This window comes from Oncorhynchus mykiss, chromosome 19 (genome assembly GCF_013265735.2).
Source record: "Oncorhynchus mykiss isolate Arlee chromosome 19, USDA_OmykA_1.1, whole genome shotgun sequence".
Lineage (NCBI taxonomy): Eukaryota > Metazoa > Chordata > Actinopteri > Salmoniformes > Salmonidae > Oncorhynchus > Oncorhynchus mykiss.
This window is the reverse complement of record NC_048583.1, coordinates 3,883,258-3,904,284: the sequence shown is the minus strand read 5'-3', so window position 1 is coordinate 3,904,284 and position 21,027 is coordinate 3,883,258. Positions and strand designations below refer to the sequence as shown.

The following is a 21,027-nucleotide window of genomic DNA, read 5'->3' as shown; positions in this document are numbered from 1 at the left end:
GGCATTGGTCCCCAGATCCTTAAAAAGTTCTACAGCTGCACAATCGAGAACATCCTGACTGGTTGCATCAACGCCTGGTATGGCAACTGCTCGACATGCGACCGACCGTAAGGTATTGTAAGGGCTTACAAGTAAGTATTTCCCGGTTGTATTCGGCGCACTTGACAAATAACATTTGTTTTGGAATAAGGTTTGTGGTAAACACAGGCTTAGATCTTATACATTTTGTTCTATGAGATAATCTCCATCAGCTAACGTCACCTTTTGTGAAATTTGAATTATTTATGTAATCAGATAAAACACATACAGCACATAAAAGCTTCATACTCCTAAGCTTGTGTTAAGCACACAGACCTTATTTTCGGCATTTATCCCAAAACCCTATTCATTCCTCAAAGGAATGGGTGAACGAAGTAGTTATTTATTTTCAGGTTTTAGGACTACAAGCGGGCGAGCTCTATTTATGGACAGCAACATCCGTAAAACGCTTTCTCAGAAACTTCCTGATTGGCCCTTTCAGTAGCCAATCACATTCGAGAGAGACGTGTAGCGCAGCAAGAGCATCTTCCAACATGGCGTCTGTATCCTCGGGATTCCCTTTCAACCTGCCGGTTGCATCTCTGTTACTGATCCTGCTGCTATGCCTGCATTCGGGGGGAGGCCAGAAGAAGAAAGAGGTAACGGCGTTTCTATATAAACACGTTTCAAAAGCATAACAGTATGATTATGCGGCGTAATTTGGACCAAGGTGCAGCAGAGCGATAGGCTACCTTTACCGTCTCCAGAATGATGCTCGAGCCGAGATACAGACCGAGGCCGTTGTCCCGAACGACTCAAAATGTTTTCATTTATCGCTGCGCGTTCTCCAACTTTACACAATAATGGATATATACGAAATTATACAGGCGCATTGCATACAGTTGATTGTTTTAACAGAATGTATACATTTTTTGTTAGCCAAGGATTATATTCTGATAGGCTATTTTGATCAACTCTAGTGGGCATACCTAGGCTACGTCATCATTACACGGCAGGGTTGCATTCATTACGCCCATTCTGTTTCATAAACGGAAGCAAACATAACGAAACGCGGAGGGACCTAGGTGAATTCAAATCAAATTGTATTTGTCACGTGCGCCGAATACAACTGATGTAGACCTTAAAGTGAAATGTTTACTTTACAATCCCTTAACCAACAATGCAGTTTTAAGAAATATACAAACAAAAAAAGTATAATGAAAGTAACAAATAACAATAGCGAGGCTATATACAGGGGGTACTGGTACAGTCAATGTGCAGGGGCACCGGTTAGTCGATGTAATTGAGATAATATATACATGTGGGTAGAGTTATTAAAGTGACTTGTGCATAGATTTTAACAGAGAGTGACAGCAGCGTTATAGAGGGGGGTGGCAATGCAAAAAGTCTGGCAAGTCATTTTATTTAATGTTCAGTAGTCTTATGGCTTGGGGGTAGAAGCTGTTTAGAAGCCTCTTGGAAATAGACTTGGCGCTCTAGGATTGCTTGCCGTGTGGTAGCAGAGAGAACAGTCTATGACTAGGGTGGCTGGTGTCTTTGACCATTTTTAGGGCCTTCCACTGACACCGCCTGTTATACAGTTCCTGGATGGCAGGAAGCTTGGCCCCAGTGATGTACTGGGCCGTACGCACTACCCTCTGCAGTGCCTTGCGGTCGGATGCCGAGCAGTTGCCATAGCAAGCAGTGATGCAACCTTTTTGAGGATCTGAGGTCCCATGGCAAATCATTTCAGTCTCCTGAGGGGGAATAGGTTTTGTCGTGCCCTCTTCATGACTGTCTTGGTGTGTTTGGACTAGAGGTCGACCGATTAATCGGAATGGCCGATTAATTAGGGCCGATTTCAAGTTTTCATAACAACAATAACAAACTGCTCTTGCGTTCATTGCACGCAGAGTCAGTGTATATGCAACAGTTCGGGCCGCCTAATTTGCCAGAATTGTATGTAATTATGACATAACATTGAAGGTTGTGCAATGTAACAGGAATATTTAGACTGGTTGCCACCCGTTAGATAAAATACGGAACGGTTCCGTATTTCACTGAAAGAATAAACGTCTTGTTTTCGAGATAATAGTTTCCGGATTTGACCATATTAATGACCTAAGGCTCGTATTTCTGTGTGTTATCATGTTATAACTAAGCCTATGATTTGATAGAGCAGTCTGACTGAGCGATGGTAGGCAGCAGCAGGCTCGTAAGCATTCATTCAAACAGCACTTTCGTGCGTTTGCCAGCAGCTGTTTATGACTTCAAGCCTATCAACTCCCGAGATTAGGCTGGTGTAACCGATGTGAAATGGCTAGCTAGTTAGCGGGGTGAGCGCTAATAGCGTTTCAAACGTCACTCACTCTGAGACTTGGAGTGGTTGTTCCCCTTGCTCTGCAAGGGCCGCGGCTTTTGTGGAGCGATGGGTAACGCTGCTTCGAGGGTGGCTGTTGTCGATGTGTTCCTGATTCGAGCCCAGGGAGGAGCGAGGAGAGGGACGGAAGCCATACTGTTACACTGGCAATACTAAAGTGCCTATAAGAACATCCAATAGTCAAAGGTTAATGAAATACAAATGGTATAGAGAGAAATAGTCCTGTAATTCCTATAATAACTACAACCTAAAACTTCTTAAGTGGGAATATTGAAGACCCATGTTAAAAGGAACCACCAGCTTTCATATGTTCTCATGTTCTGAGCAAGGAACTTAAACGTTAGCTTTCTTACATGGCACATATTGCACTTTTACTTTCTTCTCCAACACTTTGTTTTTGCATTATTTAAACCAAATTGAACATGTTTATTTGAGGCTTAATTGATTTTACTGATGTATTATATTAAGTTAAAATAAGTGTTCATTCTGTATTGTTGTAATTGTCAATATTACAAATAAATAAGATTGTTGTCCTGGCACCACACGGCCAGGTCTACCTATATGCTGTCTCGTCGTTGTTGGTGATCAGGCCTACCACTGTTGTGTCATTGGCAAACAATATTCACGGTTTTCGGTTTCAATACATTTTTTAAACATTAAATGCATTAGTAAATAATGACTTTTCAATGATTTTAGAGCTTCTTTTAATGGAAATTACTATAAAATAATTAAATATTTCAGTTGTTTATATGTCTTTGTTTTATTTGACTATTTTTCATTCCTTAAAGTCCTCATCTCTGCTCAGGCAGTAACAGTCAGCCATCCAGACCATCTAATGTTAACTCCTCCCCATACTGTACTGTCTTTAGTCATCCTGTTTAGCTAGGCTAGCCTGCCTAAGTATGCTGCAGAGCTGTCTGACGATCATTTTACTACTTCTTCAAAGTAGATGAGGCATACTTTCTCGAACTGTCTCTGTCCCTCTGGTCATTGTGTACATTACTATCTCATGCGGTCTGTGTACATCTAACCTAACGTAGCAGGCGTAAAAGTGTGTCTTTCCAGAGATCTGTATATAATGACGAGATGCTCACGTCTCCGCCCTAGCAATGGGTGTCTTTGTATCAAAGGTGGGAAAGCAGGCGACAAGCCATAGAAACGCATTAGGCTTATTTTGCACACATTTTGGCCAGAGTGAAACCTCTCACTTCGCCTCTTCCTCTTTGGTCCGTCTCTGTCCGAGCAGTGAAAAAAAGGCGCAATGGATTATGGTCATCGTAGTTAATTTCTACGTTTCTGCACTGAACTAGGTTGAATATTTGTGTAATGAAACTACAACTCCCTTCAGCCCAGCGTCCCACAGTTCTTGACTTGATTTCTCTCGTGAATGATTTTATTTATCACTAGAGAAACAGCGGGTTGGACTCTCCCCCAAAAATGACTAAATGGAATTCAAGTAATTGAACCGATATAGGTCAATTAGTTGTTTAATAACCAGAAAAAAAACAATGTTGGTTAATCGCTTGGCACTACCTATTAATAATGAATGTTAATTAGAATTCAAGCTACATGTGCCCGACTGTACTTCATTTGAACTCACAACTGTCTGTTTGCTAGCCTGAATTCCAGTCTGTCTGTTTGTGCTATCATTCCAACTCCTTGTCACTCATTGTCATGCTTGGTTTGACAATGACAGTAATGGATTGGCAAGGGCACAAATGGATCTGGCACCAGGCAATTTGTGATAACATAGACCTATGCTAAAATATTTTGAATCTACAAGCCATAGTGGCAGAGTCTGTGTCTCTCAATATGTACTTCCCATTGATACACATGCATTTGTATAGAACTCCACTACTACCCTCTTGTTTCTACAACAGCTGTACATGCCTCCCCTTCCTTCTTTCCTAGCTAGTCTCCCTTCATTTCTCTCTGCTGTGTTAATGCAGGGTGGCAGGCAGGCGGACAGGCGGCCCTGCTAGTTCGCTAGCTGCACGTTGGGGACTAGTGGAGAGAAATAGCGCCTTGTCTGGCTGTGAGAAAATATGATCTTTCTGTGACCTCCCTCAGGCAGAAACTGTGGGGGCGGAAGATCTTATTGAGCCCAAATGGGGTAAAGCGGCGAAGCAGCAACTTTGCATTCTGCTAGCTCGCCCCGGCGGCATCACGGCCCGCTCTCCAAATCGCCCCTGCGAGTGTTGGCGCGAGACCCCAGAGCGCTGAGGGCCGCAGTATTTCTGAGGCACTGTCTCAAAAGTCTTTAATATATTTGTCGAAAGCCCAGGTTTCACTTCTCCCTGGAGTGTTTTGGAAAGAGGGGGGGGTGGGGGTTGGGGTGCGGAGAGTATTGGAATAGACCAAAGGAGGGGAAATAGTCACAGTGAGGTATATTTATGTCAGTTTGATGGTACACCGTTCATCACAGAAACTAAATATGATACTTTCCCCCCCATTTTATGTCTGCCTAATGGAAATGGGGACTGAAAGGACACTGTAAGCAGTTCTGGTTCCCCGGGACCAGCTGGGGATTGGGATAAAGCACAGCGTCACTGTTTTTGTGCCATCACTTATTTTTGTTTTCCCAGAGTAACTTTATAGGCCCTATAGCAGTGCTGTTCAATCCAATAGGGCTGCACCAGGCTCCACCTTTTCCTCCCAGCTAAGGTTGTAAAGGGAGGGTATGTTATGGGAAACTTTTGATTTTGATCAGTGAACTGCCAGAATTTTGGTGATTTTCAATTTTGGGGGTGAATTTTAACAGATGACATCTATTGGCCTTTTTTGGTACTTCAAATTATCTCTGGCTCTGAGTGGCCTGATCCATGTAAAATATGTAACATCATCAAATAAGATGATTAAAAAAATAAAGAAATATAATAACAAAGCTGTAAAATATTATTGTAAATATATACCGTCAACTTAGTGAATACCGTTGGTGTTTAATATGAGGGTTTCTGTCTTTGTTTTGGCACCAAACTGGTGGCAGGTGTGAAGAAAGTCCATGCTTGGAAGAGATGCAGGGTTCATTTTAAATAACGCCATTGTTGATTCATTGCTTTTTTCATTAATTATCCTCAGCTATTTTCTCTTGAAACATATGGTCTATCCACTAGAAACTCATGGACGAAAAAAAAAATGATTAAAGTGTAAATTACCAAAGATACCATAAATTACCTGCTAAGTACCAACACTACTGAGGATTCCGGTAACTTTGGTAAATTACCGGTAACTTTTCAACCTTAGCCCCAGCCCCGGAGCAATACTGATCCACAAAGCCTTATCAAGGGCTTGAGAACAAACATGTTCTCCCTATACATCCTGTATGTAGACTTAGACCTATATATAGGCCTATCTCCTCATCGCTCCAGGTATGAAGAGAACGCCTGAAAACATGATTGTGATTCGAGAGCCATGCTGTCCCGCTAGTCAGAACAATGGACTGCAGTCCTTCTCCCCAGGGACTCAGCCTTGGTCTCACACTCGAAAGAGTTTGAAGGAGGTTAAGATTATTGCTGTGGAAGAGCTAGAAGAACAATGTGTCAACTTGAGTCCAACACACCTACGCACTGACTGTGTTTTCTCCTATTAGCAGATAGACATTACCCACTGAACAGTCAGGGAGGGAGGGACGTGTGTTCCCAAATGGCGCCCTGTTACCTATAGGGTGGTGGTCAAAAGTAGTGCACTATGTAGGGAATAGGGTGCCATTTGGGACACAATGAGGGAGTGAGGGAGACCCTTTTCTGCTCTTAGAGCCGTATTGGTTGAAGCCTTGTCCATGCTGAGTCCATGGTTCCTTTGAGTGGTGCGCCTACTGGGTGTTGGATGGAGTTAGTTAAATGCTAAAAGCAGAAACCGCCAGCGCTGTGTGATGCATGTGGTTGGACGCGCATGGACAGAGATGGGGTTTCACGCTGGTCCTCTCTCTCTCTCCTCTGTCTTCTCTCATCTTGCTAGCTCGCTCTCTCTCATCTCTCACTCTCGCTCTTATCTTGCTTGCTCTCATCTCTCTCATCTCTTTCTCTCTCACGTTCTCTCTCCCTCCCTCCCTCTCAGCATGTTCATCTCATCGGGCTGAGGTAGCATACAGAGTGTAGCCCCTCATATACAGAAGTAGGATCTTAATTTGATCGTACTTTTGTTGATGAGAATTTTCCTGCATAGCAGGATTTGCAGACTTGTAGTGTAGTCATGGTTTAAAAAGGCTTCTAAAGTTTGTCATTTCCACTTTAACATTTCACACGTGATTTGCATTAACTTAAAATGTATCAATCCCTACAACCTATTCAATGTATTATGATCCACATAATAATTCACATTTCCTGTTGCTGAAGGAAACTTTCCCTGCTGTAGCAAACTGGCCCAAATGAAGATCCTACCTCTGTATACATTCTGACAATGAGACGAAGGACTCAGCACGATTGGAGTTATAAGTGCACCACGACTCTCTGCGTATTCATCTCTGGGCTCCGCACCCTCGTATGCCCGCTCAAAAACGATGACGTTGTGCGGGGGCGCCACACGGGGGCTGGCGTGTGGAGTTGATGGGTGAGCACGTCCGCGGTGACCCATCGAGTTGGTTTTGAGCTGTTGTGATTCTGTGAATGCAGCGTTAGTCTTGGTAAGGTGATTTATCCTCTTTCTTTTCTACTCGCCCTCTCTTCTCTTTATCTTGCACTCTCTTTCTCTCTCTCTCTCTCTCTCTCTCTCTCTTTCTCTCTCTCTCTCTCTTTCTCTCTCTTTCTCTCTCTCTCATTCTCTCTCATTCTCTCTCTTTCTCTCTCTCTCTCTATCGCTCTCTTTCTCTCGCTCTCTCTCTTTCTCTCAAACTCTCTCTCTCTCTCTCTATCGCTCTCTTTCTCTCGCTCTCACGCACTCTCCTCGGTCTCTGCCTGTCTCGTTCTCTCTCGCTCTCTCGCTCAGCGTAATAAATTAGGAATGATGGCCTAATGGAAACCTCTATGCTCTGACTGGACTCTGAAACATCAGCATCCCAGTGGTGCTGTTATTATTATCATAGCTAATGCTAAGGTGTCTCAGCAGCCATGTTTAGGCCCGAGCCAGAGATGAGGTATGATTTGTATTGTGCCCTGGAAGCATTGCGAAAAGGATTGTCCATGTCAGCAAGGCCTGGTGCCCCGGGCTATAGGGGGAAGTTACGTGATATATCAACATTACAGACCGTGTCCCATTGCAGTGGCACCAGTGTTAAGAGGAGAATGATTCTGAACAGGGTTGGGAGGAGGAAGGGCACACAGACACACACCCTCCACAACTAAGCCACAACAGTGCCATCTGTAATTGGTTGTCAGAGGGGGGGTTGTTGTTGTGATTTCTTTCATTACCTACCAGGGTTATGAATAATTGATAACAGTACATTGTCAGCCAGCCATTCTGGTGATGGATGCCTTGAACCCCAGACATTTCCGTCCCCCCCCCTTTTTTTTGACATTTTCCAACTCATTTCCCTGGCAGTAACTCTGAATCGAAGGGAGGGGCCGGGCCCCTCTCTCTCTCTTGATGGTGTGTGACTTGACATTCTTGCGAAAATGCATTCTCTGCTCCATTAATCAGAGAAAAACAGTCCTCCAAATCCCGGAGATGAGTGATTAAAGTGTATTTTTGTTTTCAGGTTGGTTTCGAGGTTTGAGAAGGCACTCATATGTGGCTACCTTTTTGATGATGCAACAATGATTTGGCCACTTCCCTATATTACCATTAATATCATTCAGCAGAACCTATTTCAGGGCCTGTTTTCTGGAACCAGATTAAGCCTGTTCCTGGACTAAACACATTTTTCATTGAGAATGCTTTCTAGACCTGGTGAGGGAACCAGCCCTTGTTATTTAAACTGAGGGCCTACGGGATTGAACGAGGGAGGTCATTGTGTTACTTGTATGAATCTAGCAGTACACACCCTTTTGATTCCATGTTTTTCACGTGTTGCTTCTGCCGAAGATTATGAAGAGCTTAAATCCCCCTGCCATACCTCCATCTATATCCCTCCCTTCATCACCTGTCCACCCCTCCACTGATCTGCCCCTTCCCCCTGTCCCTCCCTCCTCTCACCCCTCCATCCACGCCGAAGCCCCCCCAACGACTCTGAACGCCACGAGACATCTTCGATCGTTTTTTATCTGCGCGTTGTCAACGACAGGACGCCATCACTCCCACCGGGGAAAAGATGATCCCGGTCCCGACGGGAGAAAAAGGCGCGGGCACCGTCCCCCTGACGAAAACGGTCTGTCGAGCAGGATAAGTCTTATCAGCCCGGCGCCAGACACGCCGGGGCAAGTCTCTGCGAGCCTCCAATGGGGCGAGAGACACATTAAAGTGTATACAAACTCTCCTTCCTTCCTCCGGTCCTTCATTAGGGGGAACATCTCTTCATTTCACAACCCAGGGCAGAGAAGGGGGGCGGGGGTGAACCCAGTGCCCTGTGTCTCCTTCGTTCTGACTGGCACAGATATTTCCAACGATCCTTTATTCATCTCTAATGCTCTCTCTCCCTTTCCGCCTCCCTCTCTCCCTTTCCGCCTCCCTTTCTCCCTTTCCGCCTGCTCCGTTTGCTCCCGTGCCAGAGATGTTCTCTAGGCTGCCCTTATTGGAGGCCCTCGAGAAGGCAGAGGTTAGAGAGAACTCCCGCTGTAGTTTGGCTACAGCAACCGTGGTCATCTGAAGACCAAGCCCTGTTCGCGTTACCGACCGGCCGGTCGACTGTCCTTGTAGCCAGAGCTGTCAGCATCATAGTGCCGACATCCCAAAGATGTGTCTCTGGCGCAGAGCCAGGGAGAGAGACGGGTGTGTTGGGGAGGAAAGCAAGGCGAGCCCCCCTCCCTGGACTGATTGCATTAATAATCACCTGCCTCCCCCAGAGGTGGCTGTCTGCCAGCCTGCCATGTCCTAAGAGTGACAGGCAGGTTTATGCGCCACACAAAGGCATATGCAAATCAAACATGATAAATTAGAGTTTGCATAAAAGGTTCAGGCGAATGCTAAATGCCACTTTGGTGCACCGAGCGACTCCCAATAAATGGGAAAACGCCGGTAACATTTGGATGAATCTTCTAAAAGTAAGCGGTGACATTTTTGCCCGAGTCACAAAATAATAGATGAACGGCACTTGCATCGTTTTAAAACTTTTTTATTACTTTAGCTTTTTTGGTTAAATGCGGTGACATTTCAGTTGCCATTAGCATTCAGGAGGGCTGACGCTAAGTCAAAATTATTTTAACCAAACAACGTGATTTAAAAGATCCCACTTTGTAAACAAGTGAGTGTTTATATTCTTTGGGAGGGTCTTGTGTTTTTGTCTGCATCTCCACTTGATTGAATATTCAACTTCAGTTGATTAGTGTCTGTTAGAGACTGCATTATATCGCCTCAGACAACTGTTAAATGACACTTCTAGTCTTCTGGCCTTGCGTTCGCTAATTGCCCCCAACACACCCGTTACCTAACTAATTTGTCAAGTCGCCTCTATTCAACAGCTAAAGGACTTAAGTCTCCTCTTCCTCTTTTGAAATGTGAAGATGGACTTGGCCGTGAAACAATAGACTATAGCCTCCAAATCATAAATTGAGTTGCTTAGTAGTTGATACTCTGAGGCGATAACCAAATCACAGCTACTAATTGACATTCTGTAATTGGCCACGGTAAACCTGCAGCCAACAGCGACCTCTCTCCCCTCCTTAGTTTTGGGGCGGAGGGGAACTTGTTTGGGTCCAACACAAGGCTGTGTCTCTCTGCATCTGTATCACTTCACATGGTTTATTTTCTCCCAGTTGAATTCTGGAGCAGTGGAGCCTTCGACAACAGTTCCCTTCTACCCCCTGTCAAACGTTCATTCTGTCAGGACTGCAGGATGTGTGTGCTGGGAGAGGTGATGCTAAACGCTCGTGGAAACTTGTTGTGACTTTGTGTCTTTTAAAGCTGCAATGTGTCACTTTTTGGTCGAACCGAACAAATGGACATAGAAATGTTAGTTATAGATATGTCATTCGCATTGAAAGCAAGTCTAAGACTCTGTAGATCTGTTCTATGTGTGCTACTTCTATGCTCCCAGTTCTTAAGTTTAGTTTTTGAGTCTTTTACTTTGGGTGTTGTTCACCAGTTTCAAACAGCTGAAAATACAATATTTTTTGTTATTGGAAACATAATTCACAGCGGTTTAGATGGTACAATGATTCTCTACACTATTCATTGCTTGTTTTGTGTCACAAACTGAAGGAACTGTTAGAATTTTAGCAACCAGGAAATGGTGGAGCGATTTCAGCAGATTGCATCTTTAAGTTCCAATCTACACATCTCGATGTAGAAACTAGGGCTGTGATGACATCGCAGTATTTTTTCAATGGCAACATTTGTAAAACAAAGCATGCATGTAAAGTAGTGTGTTACAGCTTGTTAGTGTGCAACGTCGAGGCTGTTTTCCCAAAGAAGTGAAATCCGCGTCACGTTTGGTTTCCTTGCCGTGATACTAACGAGTATCACAATACTGGTGTTGACCCGCCCCCAGTAAAAACAGCTTTGAGGTCGTTCTAGCATAGAAACCTCATATTAAAAGGTTAACTATTCTCAACCTACCGTTCTCTCATTGGTTACATACATGATTAAGCATTTGCTAAGTAAATGGTAATAATACATGGAATAAGTACCCATTGGGGCTTAAAGGCTCATTTTTGGCTTATGAGCCACTTAACATGTGCAATATCCTGTATTCCCTATTGTCATGAATTAGCAGTGGATGTTCCATTAAGCTATAGGCAGGAATGTTGAAGAGGCTCTAGAATAGATTTTGGTTGGGGGGGCTTTGGACCCCGTCCGGTTAAATATCTATAGGAGAAACAAACATGGGCATCAGTGGGAAAACTCTCTCCCTCCGTCCTCTCGCTCTCTCTCGCCCTCTCTATTTAACTCAGTCTCTCTCTCTCTCGCCCTCTCTATTTAACTCAGTCTCTCTCTCGCCCTCTCTATTTAACTCAGTCTCTCTCGCTCTCTCTATTTAACTCAGTCTCTCTCGTTCGCTCTCTCTATTTAACTCAGTCTCTCTCTCGTTCGCTCTCTCTATTTAACTCAGTCTCTCTCTCGCCCTCTCTATTTAACTCAGTCTCTCTCTCGCCCTCTCTATTTAACTCAGTCTCTCTCTCGTTCGCTATCTCTATTTAACTCAGTCTCTCTCTCGTTCGCTATCTCTATTTAACTCAGTCTCTCTCTCGCTCGCTCTCTCTATTTAACTCAGTCTCTCTCTCGTTCGCTCTCTCTATTTAACTCAGTCTCTCTCTCTCTCTATTTAACTCAGTCTCTCTCTCGCACTCTCTATTTAACTCAGTCTCTCTCTCTCTCTATTTAACTCAGTCTCTCTCTCGTTCGCTATCTCTATTTAACTGTCTCTCTCTCTCTCTCTCTATTTAACTCAGTCTCTCTCTCAAACTCTCTATTTAACTCAGTCTCTCTCTCGCTCTCTCTATTTAACTCAGTCTCTCTCGCTCTCTCTCTCTCTATTTAACTCAGTCTCTCTCTCTCTCTCTATTTAACTCAGTCTCTCTCTCTCTCTATTTAACTCAGTCTCTCTCTCTCTCTATTTAACTCAGTCTCTCTCACTCTCTCTATTTAACTCAGTCTCTCTCTCTCTCTCTCTATTTAACTCAGTCTCTCTCTCTCTATTTAACTCAGTCTCTCTCTCTCTCTCTCTCTATTTAACTCAGTCTCTCTCTCTCTATATTTAACTCAGTCTCTCTCTCGCTCTCGCTATTTAACTCAGTCTCTCTCTCGTTCGCTCTCTCTATTTAACTCAGTCTCTCTCTCGTTCGCTCTCTCTATTTAACTCAGTCTCTCTCTCGGTCGCTCTCTATTTAACTCAGTCTCTCTCTCGCTCTCTCTATTTAACTCAGTCTCTCTCTCATTCGCTCTCTCTATTTAACTCAGTCTCTCTCTCGTTCGCTCTCTCTATTTAACTCAATCTCTCTCCCTCTCGCCCTCTCTATTTAACTCAGTCTCTCTCTCGTTCGCTATCTCTATTTAACTCAGTGTCTCTCTCGTTCGCTATCTCTATTTAACTCAGTCTCTCTCTCGCTCGCTCTCTATTTAACTCAGTCTCTCTCTCGCACTCTCTATTTAACTCAGTCTCTCTCTCTCTCTATTTAACTCAGTCTCTCTCTCGTTCGCTATCTCTATTTAACTGTCTCTCTCTCTCTCTCTCTATTTAACTCAGTCTCTCTCTCAAACTCTCTATTTAACTCAGTCTCTCTCGCTCTCTCTCTCTCTATTTAACTCAGTCTCTCTCTCTCTCTCTATTTAACTCAGTCTCTCTCTCTCTCTCTATTTAACTCAGTCTCTCTCTCTCTCTATTTAACTCAGTCTCTCTCTCTCTCTCTATTTAACTCAGTCTCTCTCACTCTCTCTATTTAACTCAGTCTCTCTCTCTCTCTCTATTTAACTCAGTCTCTCTCTCTCTATTTAACCCAGTCTCTCTCTCTTTCTCTCTATTTAATTCAGTCTCTCTCTCTCTCTCTCTTTAACTCAGTCTCTCTCTCTCTCTCTATTTAACTCAGTCTCTCTTGCGATGTTGCGTTTGCCTCCAAAAGAAGCTCCTCCGTCCATTGCCTCCATCGACCTGCCACCTCAGCAGCAGATCCACCCTTCAGCGCCAGTTACCCCCGAGGAGGGCCACCGCAGCCACCCTGTTTATTGAGCTCAACGGTTTGATGTGGTTATAAACGTGGCATAATAAAAGGACGGTCGGCGGCTACAGAGGGGGACTTTCGTTGCAGTGGTGGCCAGTAATAGAGAGGATGGGTGTAAACAGACAGGGGCCCGATGTGCTTCCCCTGCAATCATGGAGGAGCGCAGGAGAGAACGAGGGAACGAGGGAGGAGGGAAATAAAAGAGAAGAGGAAAGTGCCTTCTACCAGGGACATCTCAGCTATAGTCAAATCCCTCCTCCGGGCCGTTAAACAAGAGGCAACAAGCACTGCGGGGACTCTCCCAATCCGCCACCACTACAAAGCTAATTGATTATGAGAGAGGTACGGTTGTCGTGTGGTTGTCGTACAGACAAAAGGCACAAGGAGCCATTTTGTGTCTGAACGGAGCTCTAGAGATTGTCAGTAGTTTCAACGTGCCATGTTTCCAGATCGGGGGAGGAATAAAAGCAACGAGGGTGTGAACTTCATCTCTTGACAAAATGCACATTCATCAAGATAATCAAAGCCTTCTTTTCTCTCACATGCCCCGGAGGGTACAGGGAAGCACTATTATCAAAATGCTTGCAGTTAAAGTGAAGCATCTAAATAACATGACAGGCTACGGTTTTTATTCTGTGTGTCATACTCACCCACATTGAGCTCTACGGATAAGGTTTAGAGTGATTAAAGTGCCATGAACTGGTACGATTTCATACTTCAAATGTTCATCACGATTCTCCAGAAGTTTCCTCTTCCTCTCTTATTTAATTAAGCAAAAGAGAAATGAACGATCTCCGAGGTAGACCGGCAGCACTGCGGTCGCCATCAATATCAAATAAAACACACATTTTAATGAGTAAATCCCCATAGCTCCGGAATTGGACGCTGTGAGTGGTTTGTAATAAGGGTGTGCTAATTAAGGGCCATGTCTGTACTGTATAACCACTCTGATGACCTGGACGTGCCTCCGACTTCTGAAGGAACTAGGCATAACGAGGGACTTACAGGGCAGCGCCAGGCTGCTGAGCTCTCTGCTTTAGATTCCGAATTCAGCTGCTCTTACAGGAGGAAATGGGTTGGAAAGGAACGAGAGTGGGATGGAGAGAGAGGAGATATGGAGAGAGGCTGAGCAGGAATGGAGTAGATACAGGAGGGAGAGAGAGATGGATGAGAAGCGAGAGAAGCGGAGCAGGTCTACCGTGGCGGACTGACTAGCAGCTTGTGGAGATGTGATGACCCAGCCGCACTGGGAAAAGCGATATCTCTTAAGTGTGTATGTGCGTGTGCGCGCTCATGAGCTTCCACTGCACAGAGGCCTGGGGGTTGGAAGATGGGTAAACTGAAGTAGCAGTTGACAGGAAGGTGAATAGTTAGCTGATGCCCTGGGAGGAGGAAGTACAGGAGAGAGGTGAAAGGGCAATGGAATATAAACACTGGATCAGGGAAGGAGGGAACAGACAGGCCTAGTAGATGTGATTATCAGGGAGGGAGGAAGAGAAGGAGAGAGGGAACAGACAGGCCTAGTAGATGTGATTATCAGGGAGGGAGGAAGAGAAGGAGAGAGGGAACAGACAGGCCTAGTAGATGTGATTATCAGGGAGGGAGGAAGAGAAGGAGAGAGGGAACAGACAGGCCTAGTAGATGTGATTATCAGGGAGGAAGAGAAGGAGAGAGGGAACAGACAGGCCTAGTAGATGTGATTATCAGGGAGGAAGAGAAGGAGAGAGGGAACAGACAGGCCTAGTAGATGTGATTATCAGGGAGGAAGAGAAGGAGAGAGGGAACAGACAGGCCTAGTATATGTGATTATCAGAGAGAGAGGGAGGAAGAGAAGGAGAGAGAGGAAACAGACAGGCCTATTAGATGTGATTATCAGAGAGAGAGAGAGGGAGGAAGAGAAGGAGAGATAGGGAACAGACAGGCCTAGTAGATGTGATTATCAGGGAGAGAGAGAAAGGGGAAGAGAAGGAGAGAGAGGGAACAGACAGGCCTAGTAGATGTGATTATCAGAGAGAGAGAGGGAGGAAGAGAAGGAGAGAGAGGGAACAGACAGGCCTAGTAGATGTGATTATCAGAGAGAGAGATGGAGGAAGAGAGGGAGAGAGAGTGAACAGACAGGCCTAGTAGATGTGATTATCAGGGAGAGAGAGAGGAAGAGAGGGAGGAAGAGAAGGAGAGAGAGGGAACAGACAGGCCCAGTAGATGTGATTATCAGGGAGAGAGAGAGGAAGAGAGGGAGGAAGAGAAGGAGAGAGAGGGAACAGACAGGCCCAGTAGATGTGATTATCAGGGAAAGAGAGAGGAAGAGATGGAGGAAGAGAAGGAGAGAGAGGGAACAGACAGGCCCAGTAGATGTGATTATCAGGGAAAGAGAGAGGAAGAGAGGGAGGAAGAGAAGGAGAGAGAGGGAACAGACAGGCCCAGTAGATGTGATTATCAGGGAGAGAGAGAGAGGAAGAGAGGGAGGAAGAGAAGGAGAGAGAGGGAACAGACAGGCCCAGTAGATGTGATTATCAGAGAGAGAGGGAGGGGTTATAGAACAGATACATGTACCTGCCAATGGAATGGCAGCAGGAGGAAAAGGAAGAGCGAGGGAGAGTCAGATGGTGTGGGGAGTGAATGGTGAGGGAGACGTTAATACTAGCCTAGCCACAGTGTGTAATTATACTGTACATGACCTGAAAGAGTGACGCTCTTCCCCCTTCACCGTGTAACGGAGTCGGTTTAGTGAACCATGCTCATATTATGAATAACCTTGTTTGAGATCTGAACACTTGCATTAGCTCCCCAGGTTAATGCCTAGGATGTCGCTCCCTGGAGAACAGTGTACGCCCAACAGCTCCTGTCAACCTGACATGGGCTCTGTCCTTTCCTGAGTCTGGTGTTATAGCCAGGGTTTCCCCTAAGATTGTTTTCTGCAGCGGCGGCGGCGTGCATATAGGGGAAACGGGGATATCCATATCCGGTCTTCATGGTCCTCGGCCCCATTATGCCCCATACATCATCCGTGCCCCTAAATGTAATACGCATGTATACGTCTGTATTATATTAAAATAGATGTTGTTTTTTGGAGGCGACAGTGTGTTGCGCCCCTGCTAAATGTAGTTAGGGGAAACAGTGATATCTACAGGACCAGTCAATAGTTTGGACCCACCTACACATTCAAGAGTTTTTCTTTATTTTGACTATTTTCTACATGCTACATGGTGGCTACTTTGATCATTCTCAATTATAAAATACATTTTCATTTGTTTTTGGTTACGGCATTCCATGTGTTATTTTAGATGATGTGTGTTATTTCATAGATTTATTCTACAATGTAGAAAATAGTCAAAATAAAGAAAGCCCCTTGAATGAGTAGGTGTGTCCAAACGTTTGTCTGGTACTGTATATACTGTCCTCACGCTGGCTCTCACAGGGACTTTGCCGCCCCATTATGCCCCATACATCATCCCTGAATCATATGTAAGGGGTTACACCTCAGCGTGCTCCAAGTATCTGCTGTCATTCAGGTACACTCTTCCCAGTGGCCTCTCTCTTCCGTATGCCATCCTCCCCTCACACAGTCAGGCCCAGTCTCTTCAAAAACCCTATTGCCCCCTATGCATTTGATTTTCATTTGCCGTTCTCTGCATGTCTATCTAAGATGGATCCAGACATTGAAATGGACCCTTTTCATCCGACCCAGATGTTCAGTGGGGTAGTGGTTTTAGGATGGCTAGTGGTCACTGCTGCTACTGGAGAGATACTGGCTTTGCAGGTTTTTGTTCCAGCCTTGTTCTAACAGGACCGATTCAAATGGTTCCACTGCTCATCAGGACCTTGATTGGCTGAATCAGGTGAGTTAGAAGGGCTGGAGCAAAAGCCTGCACACTCAGTAGCTCTACAGAAGGAGGGTTGGCCATCCTTGTTTCAGAGGACGATTGGCCGTCCTTGTTTCGAGGACGACTGGCCATCCAGCCTTGTGTCAGAGGAGGGTTTGGAGGTGGTGAGTGGAGGGGTCAGTGGAGTGCTGAAATGAGAGTCCCAGGTGGCAATCCCCTTCAGAGAAAGGATAAGGAATACTTTTGGGAATCCAGAGAATACTTTTTGGAATCCAGGTGCCAAACCAAGGTTACCGCGTCACTGCAGGAGAATAGAAACAAAAGGTAGAGAGGAAGCTACTTGGGTGGAGCATGGGTCAGTTGGTGGAGCATGGGTCAGTTGGTGGAGCGTGGGTCAGTTGGTGGAGCGTGGGTCAGTTGGTAGAGCGTGGGTCAGTTGGTGGAGCGTGGGTCAGTTGGTAGAGCGTGGGTCAGTTGGTGGAGCGTGGGTCAGTTGGTAGAGCGTGGGTCAGTTGGTAGAGCGTGGGTCAGTTGGTGAAGCATGGGTCAGTTGGTGGAGCGTGGGTCAGTTGGTGGAGCATGGGTCAGTTGGTGGAGCGTGGGTCAGTTGGTAGAGCGTGGGTCAGTTGGTGGAGCGTGGGTCAGTTGGTGGAGCGTGGGTCAGTTGGTGGAGCGTGGGTCAGTTGGTAGAGCGTGGGTCAGTTGGTGGAGCGTGGGTCAGTTGGTGGAGCGTGGGTCAGTTGGTGGAGCGTGGGTCAGTTGGTAGAGCGTGGGTCAGTTGGTGAAGCGTGGGTCAGTTGGTAGAGCGTGGGTCAGTTGGTGGAGCGTGGGTCAGTTGGTGGAGCGTGGGTCAGTTGGTGGAGCGTGGGACAGTTGGTAGAGCGTGGGTCAGTTGGTAGAGCGTGGGTCAGTTGGTAGAGCGTGGGTCAGTTGGTGGAGCGTGGGTCAGTTGGTGGAGCGTGGGTCAGTTGGTGGAGCGTGGGTCAGTTGGTAGAGCGTGGGTCAGTTGGTGAAGCGTGGGTCAGTTGGTGGAGCGTGGGTCAGTTGGTGGAGCGTGCGTCAGTTGGTGGAGAGTGGGTCAGTTGGTGGAGCGTGGGTCAGTTGGTGGAGCTTGGTGCTTACAACGTCAGGGTTGTGGGTTGGATTCCCACGGGGGAAATGTATGTACTACTGTAAGTCACTCTGGAGAAGGGCGTCTGCTGAATGACCAAAATGTACATTTAAAATGAGAGGGACAGTGGCGAAGGACAGATAGAGCGAACAATGACACACTGAGAGACACATGCTTTTGTGGACTGCCTATTCCTTGGGCCACTTCAGAGTCAATAGTCCGCCCTCGTCACTTCTCAACCAATGTTGACTGATAGGTGTAGAATCCACGACAATGGCCGACCCAGTGAACCAACCACAAAAACATGATTGTTTTTCTCTCTGTGTGTGATTCCATCTTTCTCTGTGTTTGTCTGTTTGTCCATCAGCCCATAAACCTCCCACCTCGCTGCTGTTGTTGTATCTGACGTCTACTAGCTCCAGAGATTTCTCAAACCCATTTCCCAAGAAGTTCTCAATTTTGCCTTGAGAGATGAGGGTCAGGCCAGGTAAATAGGACGCTCTTACGGAGGGTAACGACCATGTTGGATTGTTTTCGTCACCTTTGGTCCGTAGTACCTTTGGGACGGGTAGGGGGGTGGTTGGGGAGGGGGTGGTTGGGGAGGATTAACCTCTTTCTGCCAGATAAGGGGGGAATAGAAATGTGTGATCATGAGACCGACCTCCTTCCCTCCTTCCTCCCCGGTTTCTAAACGGTCTGGCTCAGTAGGATTGATGTCCTTTTGTGGTGAGTCATCCCGGGACAATTTCTCAAAATCCCCCCACTCAATAGGGAATTCCAAAGCCGGCAGCTCTTTGACCTAGCCATTTTCAATCACGCCGTTTGTAGTACCCACTGCTGTTGTTGTCGTCGTTGGCCCAAGAGTAGAGAGAGATGGGAGGAGAGGGAGAGGAAGTGCTTGCTCTCCGTGTAATTTGTTCCCCGTTGCGGTTGCTCTGTGAGCAATAAATAGCCTCTCTGTCCGAGTGGCTTCCCAAGGATGTGTTCTGCTCTCTATAGTGAGGTCATACTGTAGGTCTTGAAATTAATCTCAGTTTAACAATACATTTTAACTAGAAATAACCAAGTACTTGAGTATTGCACCTCGCATATTGCCAGCAATCACGGCACAAAATGACTGGCCTTTCTTAGGCAGTCTAACAACATCCACCCAACATATGCGACGGACGGGCTTGTTGTTTTTTAGCATACTCCTGAATATTCATAAACGACTTTAATGCAGCTCCAAATCACATTTGCACTTGACTTCACGTGGTGCAGCGACCGTGATGATTGCAGCGTGTCAGTATGCGTCCGGCGTCCTCAGTAAAACATGTTAGCAATAAGGTTGCGAGGGAGAGGGCGATGAGTGAAGGGAAGAGAGGAGAGATAACTAATGCAAATGGCAGCAGAGAGGAATATGACAGAGTGGGTCACACAGGAAGGCTGGGTCTTCTACAGCTGTCCCAGCACTGCATGGGGCGACAGGGGGAGAGAAGAGAACCGCAGGAGGACAGAGATGGAGGGGCGACAGGGGGAGAGAAGAGAACCGCAGGAGGACAGAGATGGAGGGACGGGAGATAACCGAGAGGAAGGAAGCGGTGGGAAAATAGATGGAATGAACAGAAGAGTGGTTGAGAGAGATTCAGAGAGAGTGGAAGGGGGGAGGATATGAAAGGGAAGTGAATAGGAAAAGAGACAGAAAGAACAGAAGAGTGGTTGAGAAAGATTCAGAGAGAGTGGAAGGGGGGAGGATATGAAAGGGAAGTGACTAGGAAAAGAGACGGAAAGAAAGGAAGAATTTTTGGGAACAATAGCAGGGAGATTGAGGTTTTCAGAGTCATGTGTCTACCACTACATTTACATGTGTCTACCATGTCCACAGTGTGTCCGGATTCCCTTTTCCTGTGTTATATTACAACGCCACTATGCATTCTACCAACAGTAGAATAGGCTAAATATGATAACGCAACAACTGATGGCAGTAGCTAACTACTGTAGCTAACCTATGTAGCTAACCTATGTAGCTAACCTATGTAGCTAATTCCTGTAGCTAACCTATGTAGCTAACTCCTGTAGCTAACCTATGTAGCTAACTCCTGTAGCTAACCTATGTAGCTAACTACTGTAGCTAACCTATGTAGCTAACTCCTGTAGCTAACCTATGTAGTTAACCTATGTCGCTAACCTATGTAGCTAACCTATGTAGATAACTACTGTAGCTAACCTATGTAGATAACTACTGAAGCTAACCTATGTAGCTAACTACTGTAGCTAACCTATGTAGCTAACCTATGTAGCTTACCTATGTAGTTAACCTATGTAGCTTACCTATGTAGCTTACCTATGTAGCTAACCTATGTAGCTAACCTATTTAGATAACTATTGTAGCTAACCTATGTAGATAACTACTGAAGCTAACCTATGTAGCTAACTACTGTAGCTAACCTATGTAGCTTACCTATGTAGTTAACCTATGTAGCTAATCTATGTAGTTAACCTATGTAGCTTACCTATGTAGCTAATCTATGTAGTTAACCTATGTAGCTTACCTATGTAGCTTACCTATGTAGTTAACCTATGTAGCTTACCTATGTAGCTTACCTATGTAGCTTACTTATGTAGTTGCAAGGAACGCTAAAAGGATTGCAAACGGATGAACTCTTAGCCAAACAAAAAATAGTTTTTCTAAGTGAAAAGCTCGCTGGCTAGCATTTATGAGGCCAGCAAACACGTTCCTCAACGTATTTCAACCAACGTTATAATGAAAAGGTGCCTCTCGGTCCCAAAACACAAGTTTTCTGGAGACTTGTGGGAGGAGTGATGATGACGTCGCCCACTGTGTGCGCTTTCGGTAGCCTGATTGTGTCCAGACTGAGGAGAGATCCACACACAATGCAGCCCTGACCACCTCCTGAAGTGGTCAGACAGATCTGAACACAATCACACCACAAAGCCACTTTTGTGCGTCTAGACCCGTCTTTTCAATGTGATCTTTGCATTCTGATAGCAGAAGTGGCATGTAAATGT

The 21,027-nt window shown here is 45.6% G+C and overlaps 1 protein-coding gene across 1 annotated transcript in view; it reads left to right on the top strand.

Moving 5' to 3' along the window:
• Positions 1–508: 508 nt before the first annotated feature.
• The window catches only part of LOC110534787 (tumor suppressor candidate 3), a 107,458-nt gene continuing 86,939 nt past the window's right edge, over positions 509–21,027 (top strand). Inside the window, exon 1 of the mRNA XM_036953987.1 lies at positions 509–677. Coding sequence (XP_036809882.1) covers positions 573–677 — 105 coding nt within the window. The 5' untranslated portion in view covers positions 509–572. The remainder of the gene's footprint in view (positions 678–21,027) is intronic.